This window comes from Aspergillus udagawae (assembly GCF_001078395.1).
Source record: "Aspergillus udagawae IFM 46973 DNA, scaffold_2, whole genome shotgun sequence".
In the NCBI taxonomy this organism is placed as follows: Eukaryota; Fungi; Ascomycota; class Eurotiomycetes; order Eurotiales; family Aspergillaceae; genus Aspergillus; species Aspergillus udagawae.
In genome coordinates, this window is record NW_025091265.1 from 2,422,962 (window position 1) to 2,448,705 (window position 25,744).

General features: G+C 48.7%; 10 protein-coding genes and 1 non-coding gene across 11 annotated transcripts; 7 read left to right on the forward strand and 4 right to left on the reverse strand.

Moving 5' to 3' along the window:
• Positions 1 to 635: 635 nt before the first annotated feature.
• Positions 636 to 1,745, forward strand: Aud_003166 (gamma-glutamylcyclotransferase; the record flags this gene model as incomplete). Its single annotated transcript, XM_043288122.1, has 6 exons — positions 636 to 727; positions 801 to 832; positions 886 to 935; positions 989 to 993; positions 1,046 to 1,130; positions 1,179 to 1,745. The coding sequence occupies 6 exons, from the start codon at positions 636 to 638 to the stop codon at positions 1,743 to 1,745; spliced, it is 831 nt and encodes a 276-aa protein (XP_043144057.1).
• Positions 1,746 to 2,865: 1,120 nt separating this feature from the next.
• On the reverse strand, positions 2,866 to 4,699 carry Aud_003167 (uncharacterized protein; the record flags this gene model as incomplete). Its single annotated transcript, XM_043288123.1, has 2 exons — positions 2,866 to 4,437; positions 4,490 to 4,699. The coding sequence occupies 2 exons, from the start codon at positions 4,697 to 4,699 to the stop codon at positions 2,866 to 2,868; spliced, it is 1,782 nt and encodes a 593-aa protein (XP_043144058.1).
• Positions 4,700 to 6,997: 2,298 nt separating this feature from the next.
• Aud_003168 (RNA recognition motif domain-containing protein) lies at positions 6,998 to 7,759 on the forward strand (the record flags this gene model as incomplete). Its single annotated transcript, XM_043288124.1, has 6 exons — positions 6,998 to 7,017; positions 7,076 to 7,148; positions 7,249 to 7,355; positions 7,465 to 7,574; positions 7,629 to 7,670; positions 7,722 to 7,759. The coding sequence occupies 6 exons, from the start codon at positions 6,998 to 7,000 to the stop codon at positions 7,757 to 7,759; spliced, it is 390 nt and encodes a 129-aa protein (XP_043144059.1).
• Positions 7,760 to 8,534: 775 nt separating this feature from the next.
• Positions 8,535 to 8,965, reverse strand: Aud_003169 (uncharacterized protein; the record flags this gene model as incomplete). The annotated part of the gene is made up of 2 exons (XM_043288125.1): positions 8,535 to 8,638; positions 8,692 to 8,965. The coding sequence occupies 2 exons, from the start codon at positions 8,963 to 8,965 to the stop codon at positions 8,535 to 8,537; spliced, it is 378 nt and encodes a 125-aa protein (XP_043144060.1).
• A 433-nt stretch (positions 8,966 to 9,398) lies between these two features.
• Positions 9,399 to 10,690, forward strand: Aud_003170 (translation initiation factor eIF2 subunit beta; the record flags this gene model as incomplete). The annotated part of the gene is made up of 4 exons (XM_043288126.1): positions 9,399 to 9,410; positions 9,659 to 9,788; positions 9,846 to 10,469; positions 10,524 to 10,690. 4 exons carry the CDS (start codon positions 9,399 to 9,401, stop codon positions 10,688 to 10,690), a joined length of 933 nt encoding a protein of 310 aa, XP_043144061.1.
• A 399-nt stretch (positions 10,691 to 11,089) lies between these two features.
• Aud_003171 (AIM24 family protein) lies at positions 11,090 to 12,380 on the reverse strand (the record flags this gene model as incomplete). Its single annotated transcript, XM_043288127.1, has 5 exons — positions 11,090 to 11,308; positions 11,405 to 11,754; positions 11,809 to 12,195; positions 12,254 to 12,271; positions 12,332 to 12,380. 5 exons carry the CDS (start codon positions 12,378 to 12,380, stop codon positions 11,090 to 11,092), a joined length of 1,023 nt encoding a protein of 340 aa, XP_043144062.1.
• A 3,152-nt stretch (positions 12,381 to 15,532) lies between these two features.
• Positions 15,533 to 16,435, forward strand: Aud_003172 (SH3 domain-containing protein; the record flags this gene model as incomplete). The annotated part of the gene is made up of 4 exons (XM_043288128.1): positions 15,533 to 15,595; positions 15,665 to 16,052; positions 16,102 to 16,323; positions 16,380 to 16,435. 4 exons carry the CDS (start codon positions 15,533 to 15,535, stop codon positions 16,433 to 16,435), a joined length of 729 nt encoding a protein of 242 aa, XP_043144063.1.
• A 272-nt stretch (positions 16,436 to 16,707) lies between these two features.
• On the forward strand, positions 16,708 to 16,815 carry Aud_003173. Its single transcript has one exon. It is a non-coding gene; the product is annotated as a tRNA-Met (tRNA).
• Positions 16,816 to 17,465: 650 nt separating this feature from the next.
• On the forward strand, positions 17,466 to 17,986 carry mbf1 (multiprotein-bridging factor 1; the record flags this gene model as incomplete). Its single annotated transcript, XM_043288129.1, has 2 exons — positions 17,466 to 17,621; positions 17,678 to 17,986. The coding sequence occupies 2 exons, from the start codon at positions 17,466 to 17,468 to the stop codon at positions 17,984 to 17,986; spliced, it is 465 nt and encodes a 154-aa protein (XP_043144064.1).
• A 1,249-nt stretch (positions 17,987 to 19,235) lies between these two features.
• Positions 19,236 to 20,446, reverse strand: tif34 (translation initiation factor eIF3 subunit i; the record flags this gene model as incomplete). Its single annotated transcript, XM_043288130.1, has 4 exons — positions 19,236 to 19,595; positions 19,651 to 19,767; positions 19,819 to 20,337; positions 20,420 to 20,446. The coding sequence occupies 4 exons, from the start codon at positions 20,444 to 20,446 to the stop codon at positions 19,236 to 19,238; spliced, it is 1,023 nt and encodes a 340-aa protein (XP_043144065.1).
• Positions 20,447 to 21,409: 963 nt separating this feature from the next.
• Positions 21,410 to 24,488, forward strand: Aud_003176 (C-1-tetrahydrofolate synthase; the record flags this gene model as incomplete). The annotated part of the gene is made up of 5 exons (XM_043288131.1): positions 21,410 to 21,533; positions 21,597 to 21,617; positions 21,674 to 21,711; positions 21,785 to 24,312; positions 24,380 to 24,488. 5 exons carry the CDS (start codon positions 21,410 to 21,412, stop codon positions 24,486 to 24,488), a joined length of 2,820 nt encoding a protein of 939 aa, XP_043144066.1.
• Positions 24,489 to 25,744: the final 1,256 nt, after the last annotated feature.

Below are 25,744 nucleotides of genomic sequence, written 5' to 3' on the forward strand. Positions count from 1 at the left end.
GAAAAAAATAAAAAATAAAAAAATAAAAAATAAAAATAAAGAAATAAACAAATAAAATTGACGAAGAAAATGGCCAATTCAATTCTTGTAGCAATTTATACTTACCTGGTATAAGAGATAGAGCAGTCTGTATTCTCCTAAATCTGCAGAACAAGCCATGAATGTGATTTCCATCCAATTCGGGGCTGGCATACCACTAGCAGTGTACACAAATAATGGCCTTGGAGAGATGCAAAAGCGCTCCTTGGATATACCGGTAGTCTCTCCAAGAGTAGCTCTATCTAGAGCGCTTCTGGTTGAATATTGACTGGATTTATTGAATTTAGAGTGAGGGGAAACAAACACTGCAAACACTGAGCGCGTCTTGTATAATCTGGCATTAAACTGTCGCCATTCTATCGACATCTTAGTCCAACATACCTTTCTTTTGTGGACTACTTAGTACGTTACTGAGATCACCAGGAAAAATAAATTGCCTTCAAGTGGGTTTGTTTTGATCGCTCGCCAGGACTTTCTGTGCCGTGTGTGATCAGATGCCTGGGTCATCGGCTTAGGTATCATCCTTTTTACCGAACTTCATCTATAGAAGAGGGTTGGACATCGTTCGGGCTGCTCTGACAAGGGACTCAGCAGATATGACCACTCCAGAAACGACTCAAAGTCCACCAGCGGGCCGAACATGGCGCAACTACTTTCCTGACGGTGACCTTTGGGTATTTGGCTATGGGTAAGTCACGCTCCTTGCCGGTCCAATCCAATTGCGTGTCTTCGTTGACCTTTAAGGCTGACTTGTCGTAAAGGAGTCTCATTTGGAAACCACCACCACACTATGGTGTGTATCATCTGTCAAACCATACATGGTCTTTGCATCTAATTCTAGCACAGACCAACGAATCCCAGGCTATATCGACGGCTATGTCCGACGCTTCTGGCAGGTTTGTACTTCACCAGATGCGCCCATTCTCTAGTCGTCTCTGACTTTCCCTAGGCCAGGTACACACTCCCAAAATTCGGCTATTGCCAAGATGTCGCTGATCAATCATAGCACCGACCATCGCGGCACCCCGGAAGCCCCAGGTCGTGTGGTAACAGTCATAGAACGGGGGTTCTGGGAAACCCTAGATGACCCGGTAAGTCGCTTCCTCACGCTTACCTAAAATCTGTCTCTAACCGAACAGCACGCACATCTTGAATCCTCAACAGCCCGCGTCTGGGGCGCAGCATACCACATCCCCGCCTCCCATGCCGAGGAAGTCCACGACTACCTCGACGACCGGGAAATAGACGGCTACACCGTCCACTACACCCCCTTTCATCCCATATCTACCGTCTCCGCATCCACCGTCTCCAAGGGTCCCGGGACGGAGGCGGCGCCACAGACGCAGCCGCCTTCGCAGGCGCACGCCGCACCAATCATCTGCATGGTATATATCGGGCAGCCTACCAATCCGCAATTCCTGCGCGACCCGGCTCGCCGCGAACCGCAGGATGTCGCGGAGGTGATTAGCTGCGGGCGGGGTCAGAGCGGGAAGAACACCGAGTATCTGTACCTGCTTGAGAAAGCGTTGGAGGGGCTAGGGCTCGGCAGTGCCGATATGCATGTCACTGATCTGGTGCGACGCGTCAAGGCGATCGAGAATACTGAGGAATCGACAGCCGAAGAGGCGGCTGCGGAAAGAGATGTGAAGCAATCCCTCGAAGCGTCTTGGGCGGAGGCGCATAGGCAGCCCTCGAAGATCGAATAGTGTGCAGGCTTATGTACAGATGACGGCTATGCATGATGATTAGATAGAATAGACGGTATGCATTGCACATATACATGTACATGGCAGTTCCATCTCTCTTTCAAAGTGATTGTATGATGTCAATGGCGAGAATATAGTCACTCGCCGTAATCGACGCCGGCCCACAATGTCCTATTCATCATACCTCCAGCTTGAACGACTAACGAATCATGTACCAAATCGGGATAGACATCGATATACCTAGTCTCGATGATAGACATTCCAAAGATGGGATAGGCATGCTCTAGATGCGAACACGGTGCTCATGCTATGGTTTTCAGAGTGTCTCTTACCCACCTTGACAAGGCCATTGATGCCCTACAAAAGCAAAGGATTTCCCATCCAAATCCAGATGCACCTTTGGGACCCAAAACCGGTCCAGGACTTCTGGTCCTCCTCGCTTAGACTGTCACAATAATCCGCTTTATCCAATAGAATTGGCTTTATCAAGTCCGTGGAAAGATGGGACAATTGACCCGAAATCTAGCACGGGAATCTGCAAATGACTCAGGTATTCAGTCTCGTTGACTTGTAGTACTCCTCACTCAAACAAAGTATTTCTGCCAATGATTGAATCCGACCTACTTATTAGCTTCATTACACATATCGAAACCAGTGAGGAGAATGGTCAATAATGCGCGAGGATCAACGACAGTCGGTACCTAGGACTCTCCCCAACTGCTTGGTGAGATCCAGCCAAACAAGCTGGGAGGTTAGGTACACCACGAGGTGGAAGGTGCGTCACACATATTGCGGTGCCTATAGATGTGATGCTAAAGGCTAGCAACGGCCCATAGCCCTACTGAAGCTCTGCTGGACCCTACACTCGACCACCTTCGGGTGGGATTTGGGTTTTCTCCTGCATGAAATATATCCGTCATTGAATCGCAAGGAGGGAAGAAGAAAAAGGAGGAGAAGAAAGGAACAAGGTTCGGAAGCATAAAATAATGAAGATAGTATCATAATACACAGTTCTACTGATATATATCAAAATCAGCGATGATGCTCACTAACAGTTACCGATCAGTACCAACAATCGTTTCTACCAAGCAAGCTGATGTGAAGCGGTACCAAGCGACAATCAATATAACCTATTCTGCCGCCAAAAATCCCTGGGTATATCAATTAAACCTAGTTCCATGCTACATCGCTTCACGGCCCGGACATCCGATGCCCGCTCCATCGTCTCATGCGAGGATAGAACGCCATGCGACGGATATGGTGCAGCGTCCCATGGACAATATAGTGATGCTTTATCCGCCAGGACTCGACTTGGGAGGACGCTTTGAAACACCGGGTAGTCTTCGAAACTGTCAGCACCCAGAGGAATCCGCATTGCATAGTCCGACACACATTCCAAAGTATCTTCCTCTGGATGCGTGATCGCGTCATGTGCTGCCGCACCGAGTGCCTGTGTGGCAAAGTAATCATAGATACCATCATGAAGTTGAGGTTCCTCAGCAAAGAACATGACCATGTGGTCATCAACTTTATCCCTTCCTGCTCCTGAAGCGAGCTGGAGGTCGGCCTCTTGTTCAAACGGTCCGGCTTGAAATACCGCGGAGAAGAAGCGCTCATCTTGGGCTTTGGTAGGATGCTCGGGGCATTTCCACGTATCGGAGCAGGAGTCAAATTCTTCCTTCGCGCCAGCGTTGCTCGATTTACCCAGCGTCGTCTGCTTGCGTCTCGCTAGAGGTGTATTAGATGTGTGGTGAAAATCTGGCTCGTTGTTGAGACCCTTATCAAGGTGCCCTGGAAAGATAAACTTCGTATCAAGGCTTGCGTTATCCTCAACGAAACTATTTCCCATCTTTTCCAATAGCACCATTTGTTTGCGTTCCTTTAAATGGTCTTCATCAGCGTCCTCCACGTCATAGATAGAGCTTGCTTTGCGACTGTTGCGTCTGCTACCTGAGAGTGAACTCTCTGACACAACCTGGACCCCCGTCTCTTGTTGCCGAAACTTCTCTCGCTCCTCTAGCAGGAGCTTCAGGTCCTCCAAGCTCCAGTACTCTCTGCCTGAATGGGTAGACTCTTCTTTGTCCTTGTCTTGTGAGCTCAAATCAAAATGTAGAAGCTGTTTCATGTAAAATTTTGACCAGCTTTCAAACAAGAATGTGGCATGTTCATTGCATGAAATACTGATAGGTGTTGATGACAGAGGGGCTTCGTACCCTTGAAAATCAGGATGGTACGCCCCGGAGTGCTTACACTGATCAGCTGGAGATTGAACGGCAACAGCAGCATGCCTCTTCGCTGCAGTGTTGCGCACGCTGCAGTCTGCTGGGGATTGTGGCTGTAAGTTTGATGAATGCAACGAGGTACCGCTTGCCTCCATCTCAAAACCCTGCATGCGAGCCTCATCTTCGAGTGAGCCCAGTGGAAAGTTCGAAATGAGTAGTTGAGAATCCTCGGGATTTGCTCGGGTCTTCCTGTTTTTGTTCGGACTCTGATGGCTTGTGCATTTTTCGCTATCGCTCCGTAAATTTTTGCTCAAGAATCTTATCTCTGAGAACCCCTTCTCAGGCACTCGACCTCGGTTTACCAGCTTGCGAATGCTGGAGAAATGGGGAAAATTTCGAAGCTCGCCGACTTTCACTGGTGATGAGGTTTTCCCTCTTCTGAAGATACCCAGACCTAGGTGCGAATGCAGCTGTTCAAACTGTCAGCAATGGCTGCCTTGATTACTGAAGTACAATGCATACTGTCAATCGATCTCGTGGGACATTGGAAGCATGGAAATTGTCATTGATCGTACGTCTTCTAACTTGCTTTAATGACTTTTTCGCTTTTATCGGCGATTGCTTCCGTTGTATTCGAGACGTTGAGCCCTTGTACTCGTAACGATCTTCCTTGGGTTTATTTCGTGGTTTGCGTTCGTATCCACCTTTGCTTCCCTTGGTGGGAATTGTCATTTTCTCAGTAGGATGCCTTACAGGATAAGGCGACCATCTGATACGGTTCACGGGAGGGGAACGCTGAGCGAAAGAGCTTCCTTCGCGTAGGGCCCTACTTGGTGGAGTTGAAACAGAATGCATAGGAAGCCCACTGCTGTGGCATAGCTGGCTCTTCGTTCGAGTCGCTTGTTCAATGATAAACAGAATCCGTCAGCCAAAAAAGGTCCCTACAGAACCACATGTGGGGATGATCGGATAAGAAATCACCTTCTGTAGGATCCGAGGCATGATGGTTTGTATAAGTCGTCGGCGAGTTCTCCCGTTCGAGAAGCCATTTGAAAATCAATTCCTGGGCATCTGGTGCCAGGTGACCATGCTTTCGCGAGGATTGCTGCATGGATATAGTTGTGCTCGGATTAAGGCTGCTCGTTGCGCTGAGCTTGTTGCCAGTAGGATCATGTCGGCTGGCAAGCCGTTCTTCCTGGAGTTGACACCATCGGTGACGGATGATTGTCTATGCATCAATTCCATAACGGGAAATCATGACTCAGACAGCAGCTTCCTTGCCAGCTGTCTTGGGCCATCCAGGTATCAAAGAAGCATCTGTGAGCTTCAGTCATGGCAAAAAATGTCAACAAACTGACCTCATCACATTGAGATCCAGACAAGACATGACACTCTTCTTATGCAACTAGAGAGGTACATAATCTGATAAAGCTAATCTATCTATGGAGTACTAAGCTAAGGTGGGTTCTAAGCGTCTCGCTTATATTTCTAATCAAGGCATGAGCCTAGATAAGTTGATAACACCACATGTGGATCAAATTCTCCACCACTATCAATTCTGCCCCTCCTCTCCAAACTTTCGTTGTTTGGCCTCTTCCTAAGTGATATAAAGTGGTCGGTCGGATCGAGATCAGTTTCAATACTAGCGCGAGGAGGGGGCAAAAGGGAGCAGTTAAATTATCGAATCACTTGCCCTAATGGGAGTGTCTGGCTCTTCTTGGCATCCGTGTCAACTGCAAGCTGACCAACCAAAACAACCATCTACCGGCTCACAGTCGTTGAGAGATAGCTATGCGATGTGACTGACAATCTTGCGTGCTCGTTATTGCTAGACTTACACGGTTTAGACTAGGCATAGCTTTTCAGTAAAATAATCAAACAATGGAGATCTTCTCGAAATTTTATTTTCCCACTTTCCCCCTCCCCTATCCCTTTTTCTTTTCCCTTTTTTTTTTTTTTTTTTTTTTCTGCCTTTCCTTTTTTGAATTTTTCTTTTTGTTTTTCTCTTTCCCAACGGTGGTACCAAGTTTCACTGATTTCCAAGACTCCACAATTCAACAAGCAATTCACTACGCCTTCATACTGTATCATACGGCGTCACGTTCTAGGATGAGAAATAGCGCCATACTAGGAGATACTACCTTCTGCAGAAGTGTACATAGACAGGGATGGACAAACTCCGACTAATGTAGTTGATATGCGAGGTACAGGGTGAAAATACCACCCATGGTACGATAAATGGTGGACTAAAAGTATCTTCTCAAAATCAAAACTCTCCCACCCCCAGAACCCCGTTCGAGTCACCGACTCTTTTCAAGCACAGATTTCTTGACTATCTGGAGTAGATTCAGGCTTCTGCCTGCTCCAGCCTTTCCAGTTCCCACTGCAGGTGGGCTGCTGACTTCCCAATGAGGAGGACGGAGGTGCGCATCAGCTCTCAGGTCAGTAGTGGCCATACTCTAGCGTCCTTAGACTGTTCCCTTTTACGCTTGTCATGCATTAATAGAATAATAGTAATATAATGACTCCCGCTTATCAATTTATAATTCCTATGCAGAAATAATAATAATTTTGCCGAGTACCATAGTAGCTAGTAGGAGTAGTAATCAGTAACCCCCGCTTTGCAACTTTGCTACACCTCCTCCAGTCCTCCCTTTCATTCTCCCACTTCACAGGTTCTGCACAGCTAATCCACTGCTCTTCTTGTCTTATCAAACTGTAAGACCACCTTTCCTCTCATCTAAATCATCTGTGATATTGACTCTTGCCGCCTTTCAGCAACAAAAAGTTTCTACTGTGAGTGTTCCTTGTCTTGCTGAATGCTCTGTTTGTTTCACAGAGCAGCGACATCCTCAGGCACAGCCGCAGTGAGATTACCTGTGAAAAAATTTCTTTCAGAAAGGGGAGAAATTTTCTGCTCCTGATTTCTTCCCCTCCTCTTCATCTTTTTTCATCCACGTATTTCGATCGCCTTTGACACTGTATCTCAGTACTAATTCAACTAAACAGTTCCATTCATCAACCTTCGACATGTCTAAGCTTTTCATCGGGTGTGTTTTCATTCTACGTCAAATCTTCAACGCATTTTCTCAAGTAACGGTTTAATAGCGGCCTTGCATGGCACACCACTGATGACGCCCTTCGTCAGGGTTTCGAGCGCTTCGGCCAGGTTGAAGAAGCTGTTAGTAGTACCATTTCCCTCTTTTTGTTCACTTTCACGTCATCTTTTTTATTGCTACTGCTTTACCATACCATACTAATGACTTTTTCACAACACGCAGATTGTTGTCAAGGATCGTGACACCAACCGCAGCCGTGGTTTCGGTTTTGTCCGTTTCAGCAACGATTCCGAGGCTGATACTGCCATGGAGAATATGAACAACCAGGAGTAAGCTTTCCCAAATCTCTTCAGGTCCTAGATTGTACCAGAGTGCCCAAATTATATTCTATTGAGCCGTATCTCTCATCGCAGAAGCACTAACAAATGACGCATATAGGTTCGATGGACGCACCATTCGTGTTGACAAGGCCTCCGAGCGCGCTCCCCGTAACAACGGTGGTTTCCACGGCCGTGGTGGCTACAACCAGTCCGAGGGTGCTCCCGGTGGTATGTGCTAAAATCAAATTGTTCAACGAATCTCTATCCTGACAAGTCTTACAGGTGGCCAACGTTATGGAGGAGGCCAGGGTTACGGCGGTGGCAGTGAGTAGAACCAGTTGCTCTTCTTCCGAATAATCCCTAATTTTCCTGCAGGCTGGCGTCCCTCGAGTAACGGACAATCCGCTGCTTAAATACCTCAGTCGAAAATACCTAGCTCGTTTCTCTCCGTACCTTTTCCGCCAGATAAGTTATGAGATACGATTATGAAAATGATCATGCCGGGCTCTTTATCGCATTTCTTGAGCGTGGAATGACGCACAAGTTCATGATGGAATTTATTAGTGCTTTTTGCTTGTCTCTCAGTTTCGCTCCATCTCGCCTATCGAGATAATTAAGATTGGTTGACGGCCATTGCATGGCGACATACTTTTCCGACTTTTCTTCTAAGATTCCTTATAGACTAAAAATTCAAATTCAAGCACTCCCCTTAGACTTCATTGATGTATTGACCGTGTTCCATTCTTCATCGAAGCGGTCATATGTATATTCGGCCATTGGGACGGTTAGCAACCTACAGGAGCGTCCATACGATCACCGGAATATGCTCCACTCTCCGAACCTCGCGAGTTGGTCAAATAGGTAAATAGTTTGATTGGGTATAAAAGGAAACTTGGTAGTGTGCCTCTAACTATATTTACATAAGTACTGTGCCCAAGTTCGGAAAGCAGCTCAGCGGACAAGATCGCTAACTCCTCCTACGCCGCAAGGTAAAGCTTTCTCGTTTTTGAATGTAACCAAAGAGCCGCCATCGCAGGGTGATGGGACAACCTCCAGAGATGGAAGCTGCTGCTGCTCTTCGCGGAGCTGCCCGAAGGGACCGAGAGTATCACGACATTGCGTCTCGATGCATGGTACGACCGCAACTGCAGATCGAATTGCGATGATGAATTGCCTTTGTCCAGACGCTCACAGTGGGGATAAAGCCTCGAGGACACCGGCTCCCCTGAAGGCTGCCTTGTTGGTCATGACGACTTCGACTGGGTATTTCCATTCCATAAAGCGAGTCCAGCCTACATCACTCACATCAGTCCTGTTTGCAAGTTGCGGAAATCAAGGGGCATACCCCAATAAGCGCATCTCCTTCCCAGATACTTTCCGATAAACGGGACGATGACCATGGTCAATAGTAACTCCAACTGCTCAATGCTTTCTCTCCATTCCTCTTCGGCATCCGAGTAGTCGTCTGAAAGTGTGTCTAGATCTGAAGCGGTGGTAGACTCAGATGGAAGGGACGCAATTTCATCGTCTGAGCCAGATGTGTACCTGTCTACCGAAGACACCATGTAGGCAGACGTAGCGAGGGACGGGTTAGAGGCAGAGGGTGAGGAGTACGACATGGTGAAATTGACTTAGGTTGGGGAAACCGGACCGGTCAGTGAGCGAAGTAAAACTCCGATAATGAGATCAAGCAGCGGCCTGCCTACTGCCTGAACAAGGATTGCAGCATGAAGTGTTACCGACCGATAGAGATATTCAAGCTCGGAACCCCAATACTTGCGAGGCATCTGGACACAGGCCTGATGTAATCCAGGAGAGCCAAGTCACGTGCGTATCTTACGGCAATACGAGAGCACAGCAATTTGACTCACAGTCACGTGAGGCTGTACCGCGATAACAGAATTGCCATCGCGAACTCAAAGATATGGCTCTACCAATATATCGACCTTTCGTCAGGCTGCTTAGAAGCATAGTCTTTACTGCTAAATAACATTCTTCCTGACTGTTATCATATTTGGAAGTGCCTACTGCTGCAAGAAAGAAATATACAATATGGCGGATGCTGTACGTCACACCCTGTTTTCCCTTTACCGATTCTGCCCTCCCACATTTTCTTTAATGCGGACATCTTCACATTTCATGCCCCCTCCCCAATCGGCCTAATCACACTTACGTTGCCGCCTCACCTTCACTTGAAACGTTCAGCTGTTCAGCTGTGTTAGGCAGTGAACAATCACTAGACTCTGTTTTCTGAGGGATATCGTCTCTGTTAATTTATTTCCACCTTGCTAACCTGTCATCGGGTGCATTAGCAGGTCGAGCCCACTCCTCAAAAGCAGCGCAAATCCGTTGCCTTCAGTGAAGGTGCAGTCATCATGGACACAAACGGCGAAGTCACAGAGGCTCCCGCTCCTCAAATCACCACAGCTGAGAATGAAGCTGGTATGCTTTCACCTTTTGCTCACACCCGCGGTCGCAAGCGAAACTGACTTTAAGCAGGCACAGCAGACACGGCAGTCGACGAAGTAACTGAACTCTTCAAGGGCCTCTCGAAAAAGAAGAAGACGAAGAAGCCCAAGGACGCTGAGGCCGGTGAAGGCGACGAGGCCGCTGGCGCCGCTGATGGCGAATTCGACCCCACCGCCCTGAAAAAGAAGAAGAAGAAGGTCAAGAAGGTCGACGCGGGTGACTTCGAGGCCAAGCTCGCCGAAGCTGGTATCTCAGAGAAGGCCGCTGCCGAGGAGAAGGAGGGCGAGTTGCCCGAGGGCGATCTCGAAGCCGGCACCGGTATCTGGGCCCACGACGCTACCCAGGCCATCCCGTACTCGCTCCTCGTCTCCCGATTCTTCTCCCTCATCCAGAGCCACCACCCCGACCTGCTGTCCAGCGGCACCAAGTCGTATAAGATTCCTCCTCCTCAGTGTCTGCGTGAAGGTAACCGTCGTACCATCTTCGCAAACATCGCCGATATCTGCAAGCGTATGAAGCGTTCGGACGACCACGTCATGCAATTCTTGTTCGCCGAATTGGGTACCAGCGGCAGTGTCGACGGTAGCAGGCGTCTGGTCATCAAGGGTCGTTTCCAGCAGAAGCAGATTGAGAACGTCTTGAGAAGATATATCGGTATGTTACTTTTCGCCCCTCTTGTAACTGAACACAGTAGCTGACAATCTCCAGTCGAATATGTTACCTGCAAAACCTGCCGCAGCCCCGATACCGAACTCAACAAGGGTGAAAACCGTCTGTACTTCGTTACCTGCAACTCCTGCGGTTCGCGTCGTTCGGTCGCCGCCATCAAGACCGGTTTCCGTGGACAGGTCGGCCGCAGAAAGAGACAAGGCTAAACGATGTTATGGCTGGGTGGGGGATCTATATGGAGCCAGCTGTGGGAAGATACTTTTCTTTTATTTTTTCCTGTTTATTTCCCCCATGTTCGTATAAACGTTCCTCTTCTATGTGGATGATGATGATGCAAAAGGATCGAGAATGTGATGTCGTGAGTTATGCAGGATTTGGAAAAATAGAGACGTGCAGACCAGAAGTAACGTCCGCGTGTCCGGGAACCACTTTATTCTCACTTTGTAAGGCCTATCCGTAATCGGATAATGAGCTAAAAAATGCCAGTAGAGGTGAATCAAGATAAAAAAGCATTCGCTCCAGGAATCACAACGCCAAACATGAGAATTTACAGAAAATGAGAGTGTAGAAGCTCCTGCTCCTGTCCATCCATCTAGCGCCATACTCTAGTTACTGGCAGTATGCGCTCCGATATGGGCGGCAAAGGCAGTGACGTTCCTCGTTTGCATGTACACGGTTCCAGGACCGGTGAAGCGGCATGCCAGGCCTTCGCCGGAGCTCATATTGGAAATGATACCTCCTGAAGCGACACGCTCCATCTTGTACTTGCAGTTCCAGGCGACGAGGTGTCCGTTATCCACGTAGTAGGATTCGCCGTCGGCGATCTGGGTAGTTTCATCGTGTCAGTGAGTCAAGAGAATCTCCAGAATAGTGGATGGTGCAAGAGTGGGCTCTAAGAAGTGAGAGGAAGAGCAGCTTACATCCTTCTTGATGATAGCGCCAAAGCTCTGGAGCCACACGAGGCCGACACCAGACAGCTTGTACACGAACAATCCCTCTCCGGAGAAGACACCCTTGGACAGCCCCTGCGCTTGGTAGTCCTTGGAGATGCCACTAGTCGCGGCCAGGAATGCGTCTTTTCCGACCTTCCACGGATCCGAGCCGGATAAGCGCAGCACAATGATATCACCTAGTGCCGAGGGCGCAAGCAGAAGCTCGCCGGGGCCGGTGTATGTGGACAATGACATCTCGCCGCCGGTAAACATCTTCTTCAGGGAGAATTTGACGCTTCCTCTTAGTGTGACCGAGTGTGACATTGCGATCATTGCTCCTGACCGTATCATGAGTCTCGTCGCTTTTCAGGTTCTGAAGAAATAGCACTTACCTGGCTTGGCTTCAATTGGACATCCTACCGCCAGCTGCAGCGTCAGAAGGGAATTTGAGTCCCGGTGGCTGATCCTGTAGCTTCCGCCATTGAATGTCCCAACATCGTCCTGGGTAGTTGAGTTCACGAACTGGCCGAACTGAGCCGGCCCGACGGATGTCGGCTGGGCTTGCACAGCCATGTTCGAAGATTGAGATGGAGTCGGCTGGTGGCTCAGCGGCTGCGGGGGAGGCGATACAGAGCTCTGTCCGTATGGATTGGTTGCATATGCGGCCGCATGTGCTTCTCCTGGCGGGGGATTTGCAGGAGTCGGTTGCTTCGGTGGCGGAGGGTAGCTGAAGTTCTGAGGTGGGAATCCTGGTGACGGCTGGGGAGGAGGTGGAAAAGCTATATAGAGCATCAATGAGACTATATTCCCAATGCAAGAAACGGTTTGTTATCATACCTCCGGAGTTTGGAGGCGCTTAATCACGGAGAGGATTAGCATGTATATTAGTCTAGTTTAGCTTTGAGTAGTACTTACGAGGATAATGGCCCTCTTGAGTCGGAGGAGGCGGGTATGAACTTGCCATGGTTTCCGTTGTTCTCCTCTTCTTCAGTAGTTTTTAACAGCTGCAGTTGAGACAACAGACGGAATGAGAAGAAATTTAAAGGAAACTGAGCACAACCTAAATATGATATCCTCGTATTCGTCAGTCGTTTCCAAACTCAATCTGTCGCCGCTCTAGCTTGAGGAAGGGACTCCTTTCAAGGACCATGCAACCTGGTTGACAGCTATATTTTTATTCGAAAGATCAACTGCGCAAACTGGTGAAATATATGAGCACGCAGCTGTGGCATCGATAGCCGCTGAGCACCTGCCATCCTGACATCTCCTTGTTCTGGTTGGACTGAAGGCTGTCGGCGCTTAGAGGAATTAGGTGGGGAGAGTTGTGATAGGATCTGCAGAAAAGCCCAATCCAGCAGGATTAGTCCATCTTAAGTTTTTTTAGCATGTGCAATCTGTATCTTCCTGTCATTGGGCCACTCGTCCTTCATTGCGGCAATCTTAATGGTGGGAGACTCTGTGCCATGACAAGAGAGATTCTAGCTGAGACTGCGGGCAATCTGGGCAGTCTGGGCGAGGGGAGGGAATGAAGTGGGGTAGATGAACAGGTGAGAATAAGAGACCATCACATTATTGTGCTGCGCTATGGCTTACAAAGTGGCTGTTGTTCTCTGAAGGAGATCAAAATAAATCATCAGGTAGATAGAAATCAAATTTCCCCTACCTATATGGATCCAGTAGCTGAAGAGTCTGTTACATTCATGGTCAAGGACATATCTTTGTATCCGTAGAACAATAAGAGCCGCCATTGTTCACCTGGCACACATATTGGCTAACAAATTCCAGGCGAGAATAACATCAACCTACAGAAAACTCTTCGTCGCCAGTTAATTGACTGCCCTCACCACAGCCGCCCCTTAAGGGTGTCTCAGCTTCTTGTCTCGTGCATGTCCTAGTTAGCTCGACCAAAGCAGCCAAAGGACTCCAGGTACCAACATGAAGCATGGTGTTTTCCTCTTCTTTTCCTGGAGCTACTTCTCCCTCTTCATCTCGATCCCATCACCAGCACTCCATCACACACGGCTTCAAGTGAGGCTGCTAAAACTTGTGTTCCCTCAACCTGGCTTGCTTATTTTGTTTGATCTGTCTCAGATAGGTCTCTCCTCGTTTGGCAAGAACGCATACCTCATCTGCTTGTCGGATATCCCAGTATCATTATTTGGAAGATGATCTGTGGGAGTATAGGATCCTCGAGCCAAGTTATAATAGACCCTCTTCAGTAAAGTGTCCGCGGATTCTGGTGACGCTGTCCTGGATTAACGCTTCAACACCGGCCACCAGAGGCATCTCACAATCGTCCGCATTGTTTCCCGCAGCATCCTCCAGAAGAGGCGCATTTTTGACGATCATTCTTCCATGCTAGAGGACGGCGATGCTCGCTTCTTGAGGTTTGAATCGATATATATTCTACAATCCCATCGGAGCTATGTATGTTGCGAGATGGCTTTGCGATCATGGCATCCTTGAGGTCTTGCGCACGCTTCTGGTAAACGCACAGTGACTTTCAATCTCCTCAGCCAGCCGGCCCATAGTTCGAACTCCGAATGGTTTCGCCAATTAAACCCGAGCATCTTCAGCATCTTCAGCATCTTCGGAAGATTCAATCGTTGTAGTATAACCTGTCCTGGTGCTTCCTCTTCCCATACAGCTCTATCGTAATGGATAGCTCACCGCTATAGCTAAGGACTCATCCTCCTTGACGCGAATCCGTACTCGTATTCCAGATTTTACCTCGCCTTAATTTGAAACCTCGCTTCGACTTGAGGCAAACCCTCGGTGAGAAGCTTAGCCTCAATCTGATGGTTGAACTCGCCTGAAGCATACGCCCAGAATTTCTATCAGAGACTCCGTATTCAAGAAAATACTCAATTTTGTCTGGCGTTTGTCGTTGCATCGTCTCAGAAGCCTTGTGAACATTCTAATCAGAGGCCATAGGACGTGATGTAGGCTTCTTATTCGACTGTCTTTCATTGTCGAATTTGGACAAGCGGAGTTTTGCACCCAATATACTGCGCAAAGGGTTGCCCATCTTGAAGACATCTCATTTCCTGTGCTATGTCAGTATCTAACCGTGAATTGATTCATGGGCAATATCGATGATCCCTCGTTTGCATCTCCAAGTGTAAAGAAGTACTATGGTAGATCAGTGATGGTGGGGCAATCGAAGTAAAGGGTAGATGCGGACAGTCCAGCCACAAACCCCAAGATACAGGTGATCTTCGGTTCGTAACTCTGTTATGAACTCATGTCTTATGGTCATAAATAATGACTGCAATATCTGGTCAGCTTTGGCCAGGTCGCAGTTCCCAGCAACCACTTATCCTCGCTCTACGCAGTCAAATTCCGCAGGATGTAAAGGAGAACTGGCAGTTACCCTGATTTTGCAATCGACCTAGCATACACTTGAAACGTTTTGGAACAGCCTGTCTCTACCTTTATTTAGCAAAGCGAATCAGGCAACAAGATATCCATCCTTGTCTTCAGGAAAGAGTGGATTAATTTGTCTCTACAGTAACTATGCGATTTGCATTATCTGGAAGGTTTGAAAGTTGATATACTACAATTTCTGTTTCCTTTAGCAAGGTACCTTATTTCCATGCGAGAAGTAATCCCACCAGTCCCATAAGAGAGGCGTTCGTTCTCTTACGGTATGTCATCAGCATAGCCACTTGTACCATGCCTGCATTAGCCAGTAAATCGAGCATGAACAATTCAAATTTAGGGCAGAGAATAGATACAGAATACAGAATCTTTTACCCAGAAATATGGTCACTTAAATACTTCACTAATTTGTTTATAAGATTGCACACTCAATCAATGATTCTGTTTTATTATTGATGGAAACATCCAAGTTTACCTAGTAGCATTCTGTAGGCATGGCAATGTAACATAGCCTGCCAAGCCCATAAAGACATAGAAATTGTGGCTCTGTTTCGGCTCCATCCTCTCCCGAGTCCAATGCCATGTGTGCCTGAGTTCCTGAAAACATATATTATTAGTGACAACCGACTACGCCTTCCTGTAGTCGACATCTGTTCCAGCGGCCATCTCACTTCCACCCGTCCATTTCATCGCCGTAATACCTCTAATCATTTCTAAATCAATATCCGCTTCGTCATGGCTACCCAAAGCAGCTTCATGACCGCGATGAGCAATCGCTCGCTCCGCACCATCCGATCGGTATGATGATGCCGCATTGGTTTCTCCATCTTTCCGATGTCAGTCGCACGCCTTGCTAATATATCGTAGGAACTCGAGTTTCTTGCAGATGCTTCGGTTATTACACGTCAGCAACTCTCGTCGATACTGGCTCAGCTGCCTAATGAGCCCCCCCAACAAGCCGCTACACCAGTTCCTCAGCCACAACAGCAACAACCGGTTGTCGCTCAATCTCAACCTCCCCCAGCATCATATGCTCCTCCCACATCGCAGTTTGCCAATAGCTCTCTGAACGAAAAGGCGGCTCTGCAGCAACAACAATACTCGACCCCCTCAGTTCCTCCACCCGCTTATCCTCAAGCTGCGCCCGTATTGTCCGTCGCTACAGCACTCTATGCATATACCCCAACAGATGCTGGTGATCTTGCTCTGCAGCCACACGACCGTGTCCAAGTTTTGGAACACATGAACGCAGATTGTACGTTGGTTTGGAGGCGATGTCAGGGAATTCAAGCTAACAGACATAGGGTGGCGTGGCCGTAACGAACGGACCAACCTCGAGGGTATCTTCCCTCGCAGCTATGTGAACGTAATAGAAGAGAAGGGAGTGTCGTCTCCCCCTCCTAGCAACTATGGAAATGTGCCTCTTGAGGTTAGCCAGAACGGCTCATCTACCCCGGATGGAAAGCGACCCGGGGGCAAATTCGAGGAGCAGGGCAAGAAGTTTGGAAAGAAGATGGGCAATGCCGGTACGTCGATTGTGGCTCCATTGAGGATGTGTTTGTGGTCACTGACTATGTTTTAGCTATTTTTGGTGCCGGTGCTACTATCGGTTCCAACATTGTGAATAGTATCTTCTAGCGTTAATCCCTGAAGTCTTGTTGGGTTTGAGAATGGTTTCTTCCTCAGTCATGGGAACGGCGTTCAGGCGGATTTTTGCTCAACCTATCCTGGGTATTCATAATAGGAAATATCAGAATTTGATAACAATATGTGGACCATGTCGCACAGCATTGATGATATTGCTGCTCAAACGTTGTCTACGCTTGACAATCATAATCACCTGTCAATTACCCCCAACTTTGATCACGACCTCTCTTGTAGGAAATTGACATATTGGGTACGCTATAGCCGCCTCTGTGGTGTAGTTGGTTATCACGTGAGTCTCATATCTTCTATATGATCAGAAGGATCACTTCTGGGACATCTCAAGGTCGGGAGTTCGATCCTCCCCGGAGGCAGTTTGGCTAGGTTTCTTTTGTTTCTCAGCAATTTTTTTTCCCGTTGCGTACGAGCTACGGGAACAATGTCGAATGCTTTGCTTCCTCTCTGCGATGTTGAAATACTTCTGTACACACCAATTTCATACACATTATGCTTATTTATGGTGGTGGCGTAAACGCCATTGTACAATCAACAGTGTTCGAGATGAGAAAATAAGGAAGGAGGAAAGTTTAACTGGGACTGCACTCAATCTTCTCTCCTGTAACTAAGAAGGGAAACTCTTCTGTAATATCCAAATGATAGCCGTGTCAATTCTGACTACAGATTCGGAAATGTTGATTCGGCACTGAGTGTGTCTAAAGAAGTATTGGTATGCGTCTCTAATCCTTTTTGAGTCTCCGAATGAGTGGTAATGATGTCAGCCACGCTAGTCCCAGAAAGGAATAGTACATGACTCCCCTCTAAACTGCGCTGCTCAGGGCTCGAGAAGCTTCTGTGTCATCAGTATAAATTCGGTGGCTCTTGCGGACTCTCTTCCTTCTCAGTCACAACCTCACGCGACCAATCTCTCCGCCACCATCTACTCTACCCCCTCGGGCACTTCTCTCATTCCCAACATCGTCATTTATCTAGTCCTCCATACGTCTCGAGCTACACATCCTTCAAAATGAGCGAATGGGATTCTGTCACACGCATCGGAACCAAGCACCGTGCTGGTGCCGCTCCCCGAGAGACAGTAGTCAAGGGAAAGAGTGCTCTGAACGCTGCTCAGCGCCAAGGTCTCATCATTGGTACTGAGAAGAAGTTCGCAACTGGCAATGCTGTATGTTCTGGATTCACACCCTCTCCATATTGAGGCCCTACTGACATTTTCTGAAGGCCGGAAAGACAGCTGCCATGGAAGGTCAGCACCTGACAAAGGTCGACCGAAGCGACGATATCGTCAAGCCCAAGACTGTCGGTCTTCAGGTCGCAGACGCCATCAAGAAGCGCCGAAACGATGAGGGCTACAAGATGACACAGAAGGAACTCGCCACCAAGTGCAACACCACCATCACAGTCATCCAGGACTTCGAGAGGGGTACGGCCGCGCCCGACCAGAAGGTGCTTAGCGCTATGGAGCGTGTGCTGAACGTCAAGCTCAGAGGTTCTGATATCGGGAAGGAGAAGTTCCCTAAGAAGAAGTAAAACGGGGGTGAGCTCGCGCCTTTTTCTTGGGGAAGATGAAAAACCTAAAGTTCTTGATTTTTCCTGATGTCTTCTTCTTATGTCATGATACGCCTTTCTTCTTCAGTTAGAACCCGTGTCCTTTTTTATCTTTATGTTTTCTGCTGGTCGGAAGAGCGCTGGGCTGGCATTGAAACGATTCATATATCACGACATAAAATACCACTTGCTTTTCGGGCGCTTCTACGGATTCGCTTTGCGTTTTTATCCCCGCTTCTGGACATTCATCTTATAAGAGGAATCTCAAGACATCGACAGGATTGCTGATTGCAAAGTTGGAGGCTTCTCTCGGTTTGCGCGTTGGTTTCGCCTAGTTGTCTATAGAATGTTTCATGGATATAGAACAATAGATGCATTGGCGCCTAGCCTGCTTATCTTTGGACAAATAATTCTAATGTTAGCCTATTGTAACAACCTGTCTGAAACAACACGGTAAATGCTTCAAGGCCCTTGCAAAGGCGCTCACTGAAATGCAGTGCGCCGAGAAAGCTATTGGGGTGATCGCGGAGTAGGGAATAAGAGGTGGCAAACGGACAGGGGTAAATGTGGCCAATGGTGCAGTAAACCCAAGGTTCTCCGGAAAAAGTCTTAAAAGTCAATCGTTTGTGCTATTTCTCTATTGGCAAAAAGTCTGGCTAGCATGCTTAGAGGATTATGAATGGTCAACCCTACATAGTAGAGAGGCAAGCAGGAACTCTAACATAGGTATGAGGATTATGAATCCAGAATTGGTTTATGTTGGTCGAAAAAGTCTATCCATGAATCTTTTTTTTTTGAACGGTAGGTGCTCAATTCTCATGAAGAAGCCAACGTATTGAAGCCATCAAGATCAGGCACCCATCGGCCCTGACGAAGTGATGGGCAACAATATTTCTGACGAGGGTATTTCCTCCGCCCGGGCACATGATTCAGGTGAATTTGGACAGTGAAGGAGAACTGACGGGAAGAAGCAGAAGGGCAATTCTTTTGAGTAAGATGGCAAGAGGACGAGGTAGGATGATGATGGAGAACAAGAAGAAAGAATAGTAAAAGAGGTACCAACTCCGTAGATGAAACGAGAAAAATCATGCCCTGTAATTGACCCCGCCAGGCTATCCATTTCCGCCGCGCCTGGCTTTTCCTCCTTTAATGAGCGAAAAAGCGTTCGTCTCATGACTCATACAGATAATGCATGACCTGAAAAACAAAGAGTTTGTGGATATCATCCGATTCACTTCCTCAGCTGCTCTCTCTCGACCTCGTACATGAAATCAAAGTAGGGCTTGTCAAAGTGATGCACACGGACGTAACCGTCCTCACCACCGGAGGCATATGCTGTGCCGTTGGGGTGGACGTCAACGGTGTTGAGGGGACCGAAGTGGCCTCTGACGCGGCCAATCTCGTCTTCGAAGACCTTGTGGTAGAAACGGGCCTCGAATTTACCCTGCCGGGCGGAGGTGGTTGTGACATCCATAGCAGCCTGGCCACCACCGAGAATCACGTAATCCTTTTTGGGAGTGATGGTGGCGCTGTTCAGGGGAGTATCGGCAACGTATGTTTTGAGGATGGCGAGGTTACGAGAGGAGATGAGCTAGCGATGATCAGCTTTTGACGACATATGGCAGACAGAACGGATAAGAACAAACCTTGGCGGACTTGTCTTTCGAAGCAGTGATGAAGTAAGTACGGTCCTGAGAGAACTGGATGTCGTTGATCTGGTGATCGAACTCGTGCGCCTGAACGTTCTCCAGCTGCTCACCAGTCTGCGCGCAAATTAGCATACTTTTCCAGATTTCAGGAGCAGATATGCCCACCTTTCCATCGTATTGGCTGACACTGCCGTCTTCGTGTCCAGCAATGATGTACTTGCCTAGGTAACTCCAGCCAGCCACGGTGGCCTTGCTCTCTGTGCAGGTGATTCTTAAGCTAGGCTCATCGGCCTGGAGCTCTAGACCACCACCCTGACCGTCTCCATAGCTGATGTCGAGCACAGCGATTGTACCGAGGAATCCCATACGCTTTTCCGTCACAGCCAGGAGCTTGCTTCCATCGGGGTTGAATGCGACCCGCTTCACAGCGGTAGGGAAATCCCAGACCTTCACACACTCGCCAGTCTTGACGTTCCACAGTCGCACAGTGTTGTCTGCCGAGCCGGTCGCCAGGAGAACTGTGTTGGGGCTGACATCGACAGTCCAGATGGCACCCTGGTGGCCATTGTAGGTACCAAGTCGCTCGCCGTTAGCCGACCACCAAGCACATACGATCTTATCCTTCGCCACGGAGAACAGGAGATCGCCATCACGGTTGAATTTGATCTGGTTGAGGGACCGTTCCTGCAGCAAAGATGAAATGTCAGTCGCTGGTTCCAAAAAAGCGGCAAGCAAATCCTGGTGGAGATTTGAGGGCACAACGTACATGGCCCGAGAGCAGAATAGGCCTCATCTTGGGCCAGAAGAAACAATGTCCGGATGTAGAGAAAAAGAATTAAACTTGAATTAAACGTCCTCCGCAACAGGAGTGTCCAGTACTTGCGTTATTTAGGCGGGGATGCTGGCGGGCTGTCCTTGTCGGTGTCGTCGACTAATTATTCTTAGTGAATTTGATCGCACAGTTCAGTCAGGCGTTGCGCGCCAAGACCTTTGCCTATTTGAGGTTGTTTGCCCCTCAATCAAACAATTGTCGGATTGAGGATATTCCGATGTTCGAGCAGCATCTGCCTCAGGCTCTTAATAATCAGTCAGCCCTCATCACCTCTACCAAATCTCTCAAGGTACCTGGAGTTAACTATCTATTCCAGATTGAGTCAAGACCCTGTATCTTACATAACCCTTTTTACTAAGTCAGAGTCAAGCATTTGCATGTGAGGATCTAGCGGGAACAGTACCCAAGGTAGTTATGGAATGACTCAAAACTCAAAAGAGATTTTTCTTGTTTCTCTTAGGGAATGGGAGAAATTGGAAAGTCCAGTTGACTTAACTCAGTGATCGATTGTATAGATGAGCCTATTGTTGGATTTCTTCAATGTTTTTAACTGTGTAATTGTTTATAGGGGTCACTCATTTAATCCCATTCAAGGTGGAGTTAAGTTGTTAACTGCTTTCCCGACGGAAATCTCCTATCGTCACTCGTCCGAGGGCTGCACCTAAAGCCCCCGACAAGCAGCAGTCGATGCCCTGTCACCCCGCTCGTTCGGCGACATTACCCCGCTGTGCTGTGAATTCAAAGATCTTCTCGTGTCATCTTCGCAGTCAGCTTTACTCTTCTTACATCTTCCCATCCGTGACTTCGCCTCTCCTTGGGACTTCCCGACGTCACTTCGCTGGACGTGTGGTGGAATTTTCCTGTCCCAGGACCTTCCCGAGACCATCACTTTCCCGTCGCTCATTATCCAGCACATCTACCGTCATGGGGGCCACAAAGATTGATGGCACGGCCATTGCCAAGAGCATCAGAGAAGGGTTGAAAGCCGAGATTGCAAAGATTCAAGAGTCTAATCCTCGGTTCAAGCCGAGTCTGGTTATCTTTCAGGGTACGTTTAGCTGGACATCATCAACCCGGCCCGGCGGAGGTACTGACATTGCTTCAATTCTAGTTGGCAATCGATCGGATTCGAGTGAGTTTTATGATCTTCGGCGCCTATATATAAGGTGTGTTCTAATTTGCTTCAAGGCACATATGTGCGCATGAAATTGAAGGCCGCTGAAGAGGTATGGATATAAATCTCGTAATCTCTGACTATAACCCCCCTTCGAGCCTTACTGATTCACTGCGTACGTAAAGGCGAACATTCTCTGCAAGATTATCAACTTTCCCGAATCGATCTCTCTACCTGAGATCCTTCAGGAAATCACCAAGGCTAACAACGATCCCTCGGTGCACGGCATCCTCGTTCAACTTCCCCTTCCTAGCCACCTGTCAGAACATACAGTCACGTCTGCGGTTGCGGATGAAAAAGATGTCGATGGTTTCGGCGCAATCAATATTGGAGAGTTGGCCAAAAGAGGTGGCCATCCCCTCTTCGTCCCTTGCACCCCGCTGGCTGTTATGGACCTCCTCAAGGCAAGTGGAGTAGACCCCGCCGGCAAAGAGGCAGTGATTCTTGGCCGTAGTGACATCGTCGGTAGCCCTGTCAGCTACCTTTTGAAGAATGCAGATGCCACCGTGACTGTCTGCCACTCCAAGACGCCAGACATCCCCCGTATCGTGAAGAACGCCGACATTGTCGTTGCAGCTATTGGAAAGGCAGAGTTCGTCAAGGGCGACTGGCTGAAGCCTGGTGCCGTTGTTATCGATGTTGGCATTAATTACAAGCCTGATCCTTCGAAGAAGTCCGGACAGCGTCTCGTCGGAGACGTCGACTTCGAGTCCGCCGTAGAGGTAGCCTCACAGATCACACCGGTTCCCGGAGGTGTGGGCCCCATGACAGTTGCCATGCTGCTGAAGAATGTCGTTACTTCGGCCAAGGCATACTTTGAGAAACAGCGGGATAGACATGTCACTCCGCTTCCCATCACGCTGGTCCGGCCTGTTCCTTCCGACATTGCCATCTCCCGTGCTCAGTACCCCAAGCCGATTACTCAAGTCGCCGCGGAGGTCGGCATTGCTCCCCACGAGCTGGAGCCATACGGTCACACCAAGGCCAAGATCAGTTTAAGTGTTCTGGACCGCTTGGCTCACCGTCGCAACGGACGTTATGTCTTGGTGTGCGGTATTACTCCTACCCCTCTTGGAGAGGGCAAGTCCACGACTACGCTCGGTCTTACTCAAGCGCTGGGCGCACATCTGAACCGGATCGTGTTTGCCAATGTCCGGCAACCGAGTCAGGGTCCCACCTTTGGTATCAAGGGTGGTGCTGCTGGTGGAGGCTACAGCCAGGTCATTCCCATGGACGAGTTCAACCTCCACCTGACCGGTGATATTCACGCGATCACTGCTGCCAACAACCTTCTGGCTGCTGCCATTGAAACTCGCATGTTCCATGAGGCTACCCAGAAGGATGCTGCTCTTTACAAGCGCCTGGTCCCTGCCAAAAAGGGCAAGCGCGAATTTCAGCCCATCATGTTCAGAAGACTCAAGAAGCTTGGCATCACTAAAACGAACCCCGACGATCTCACCGAGGAAGAAATCCACCGTTTCGCGCGTCTTGACATCGATCCGCAAACAATCACCTGGCGCCGCGTGTTGGATGTCAATGATCGTCACCTTCGTGGCATTACAGTCGGACAGGCCCCTACTGAAAAGGGTCTGTCACGCGAGACGGGCTTTGACATCTCCGTGGCCAGTGAATGCATGGCCATCCTTGCGTTGAGCAACAGTCTCGAAGATATGCGCGAGAGATTGGGACGCATGGTGGTTGCCACCTCCAAGAGCGGGGACCCCGTGACTTGCGACGATATTGGCGCCGGCGGAGCTTTGGCCGCCCTGATGAAGGATGCCATCAAGCCCAACCTGATGCAGAGCTTGGAGGGAACTCCAGTGCTAGTCCACGCCGGTCCCTTCGCCAACATCAGTATTGGTGCCAGCTCTATTATCGCCGATAAATTGGCGCTGAAGCTCGCGGGTACTGAACCCGATGAGGATCACGAGGCTAAGACTGGTTTCGTGGTTACTGAGGCCGGTTTCGACTTCACCATGGGAGGTGAGCGTTTTTTCAACATCAAGTGCAGGTCTTCTGGTCTCTCCCCAGACTGTGTGGTCATTGTTGCCACCGTCCGGGCTCTGAAGGTTCACGGTGGTGGGCCGGAGATCAAACCTGGGGCGCCGCTCCACGAGATTTACCGCACTGAGAACACCGAGATTCTCCGCAAGGGCTGTGTGAACCTCAAGAAGCACATCCAGAACGCCAAGATGTACGGAGTGCCAGTGGTGGTAGCCATCAATCGGTTTGAGACGGACACGGAAGCCGAAATCGGTATAGTCCGGGAGGAGGCTATTGCTGCCGGTGCGGAGGATGCCATTCCTGCCAACCACTGGGCCGAGGGAGGTGCCGGGGCCGTTGACCTTGCCAAGGGGGTGTTGGCAGCTAGCTCCAAGCCTAAGGACTTCAAGCTCCTGTACGACTTGGAGGGCAGCATCCAGGAGCGCATTGAGCGCATTGGAAAGGCCATGTACGGTGCGGAGAAGGTCGAGTTCAGCGAGCTGGCGCAAAAGAAGGTCGACACCTACACGGCACAAGGCTTCTCCAATCTCCCGATCTGCATTGCCAAGACACAGTACTCCTTGAGTCATGATCCCGCGCTCAAGGGCGCCCCAACGGGCTTTACAGTTCCCATCCGTGATGTTCGGCTGGCGGTTGGAGGTGGATATCTGTAAGTGCTTATTTCATTACATGGCTCCTGCGGATCAATCAGCTAACCAGTGGATGAACCCACACAGTTACGCACTTGCGGCAGACATCCAGACTATCCCCGGATTGCCGACTGCTCCGGGTTATCTGAATGTTGATATCGACACCGAGACTGGGGAGATTGATGGCCTGTTCTAGGCTGATGAGATCCTCCCTTGCCTTGCTCAGTGCTTTTTTCATTTTCGGAGCGATGTTTATCTCCTCCAATTTATACCATATAATTGATTGTGATGTAGAATTTATTTCAACATGTATGAGCATGACGACATTAGATTGAATGTTGTGTCTAGACGCAGGTGGTCTTCAACATACTGGGATGGAAATACGGTGCGGAGACTCGGAGATGGTTCTTACCTCCCCGATATGTGGGACAGAACTAGATAGTAAATATATCATAGAAATGATAAAAAAATTCCACCAACCTGCGACGAGTCTGGGAGACTGATATTTATCGACTCGGATAATTAATCATCGTTATTATCACTTGATAACTTGAATCTCTCACCGAAGCCAATTCCACTCCCATGCTGTACCAAAAGTTCCGCATATAGGCGATCTCGGTGTATCGCTTTCCGGCGGTAGTATATCATGGCATCCGTTGCCGCGGGAAACCGAGGTTATTTTTTGACGTACACCTCTCATTCATTTCAGAGGGACAAAAGGAAATAATATCAGTAGGAATCAATATAAGATCATAATAATATTAAAACTGAAAGTCATGGGGATTCTGTGTTAGTAGAATGTCAGGACCATGAACATTGGTGTAGGTAATGGAGTAGTGCCAGCGGGTTCATGGCAGTGGTTCATTCGAAATGTCCGGCTTCGGCGCTTTGAGCGGAGTTCCAAGTTCTGCTAAGGAAAAATGGTCAACAAAAACAACTAAATTCATATCAGTTGAAGGACGTGAGGAGCAAAAAGAATCAGTCATAGAGCAACCGGGCAAAGGCTTTTCCTGCTGGAATAAGAGGACGCCTTCTCCTTCATCCTTTTGGACCGGATTTCTTCACTCGAACATCCTCTAAAATATTCCTCCCATCCCCAAACTATTACTATCATCACCATTAAGCAATTTTCCGGGCGGTCCGTTCTGCCCCGTGTTGCCCCAGAAATTTAGCAAGTGAGAGCTCTTGAATCAGTAAGTTATGCTTGTTCCCTGACCACCTTCTCCGGCTCGACGGCTGCTTCCGACTCCACTGTCCTCCTTCCAGCCGAGCCTCTTCTTGCTATTCCCTCGGGTACTGCGAGTCTGTGAATCTGCAAAGTTCGCGCTTGGCTGACTGAAGCAACCTGGTTTTCCCCTTAGAAGCGAAGCGGAAGTACCGATTTGCGAACCGCCTTGGGCCGACCAATATCCACGCCATAAGTCTTTGTTTCCAATAGGCTCGAGACGTAGA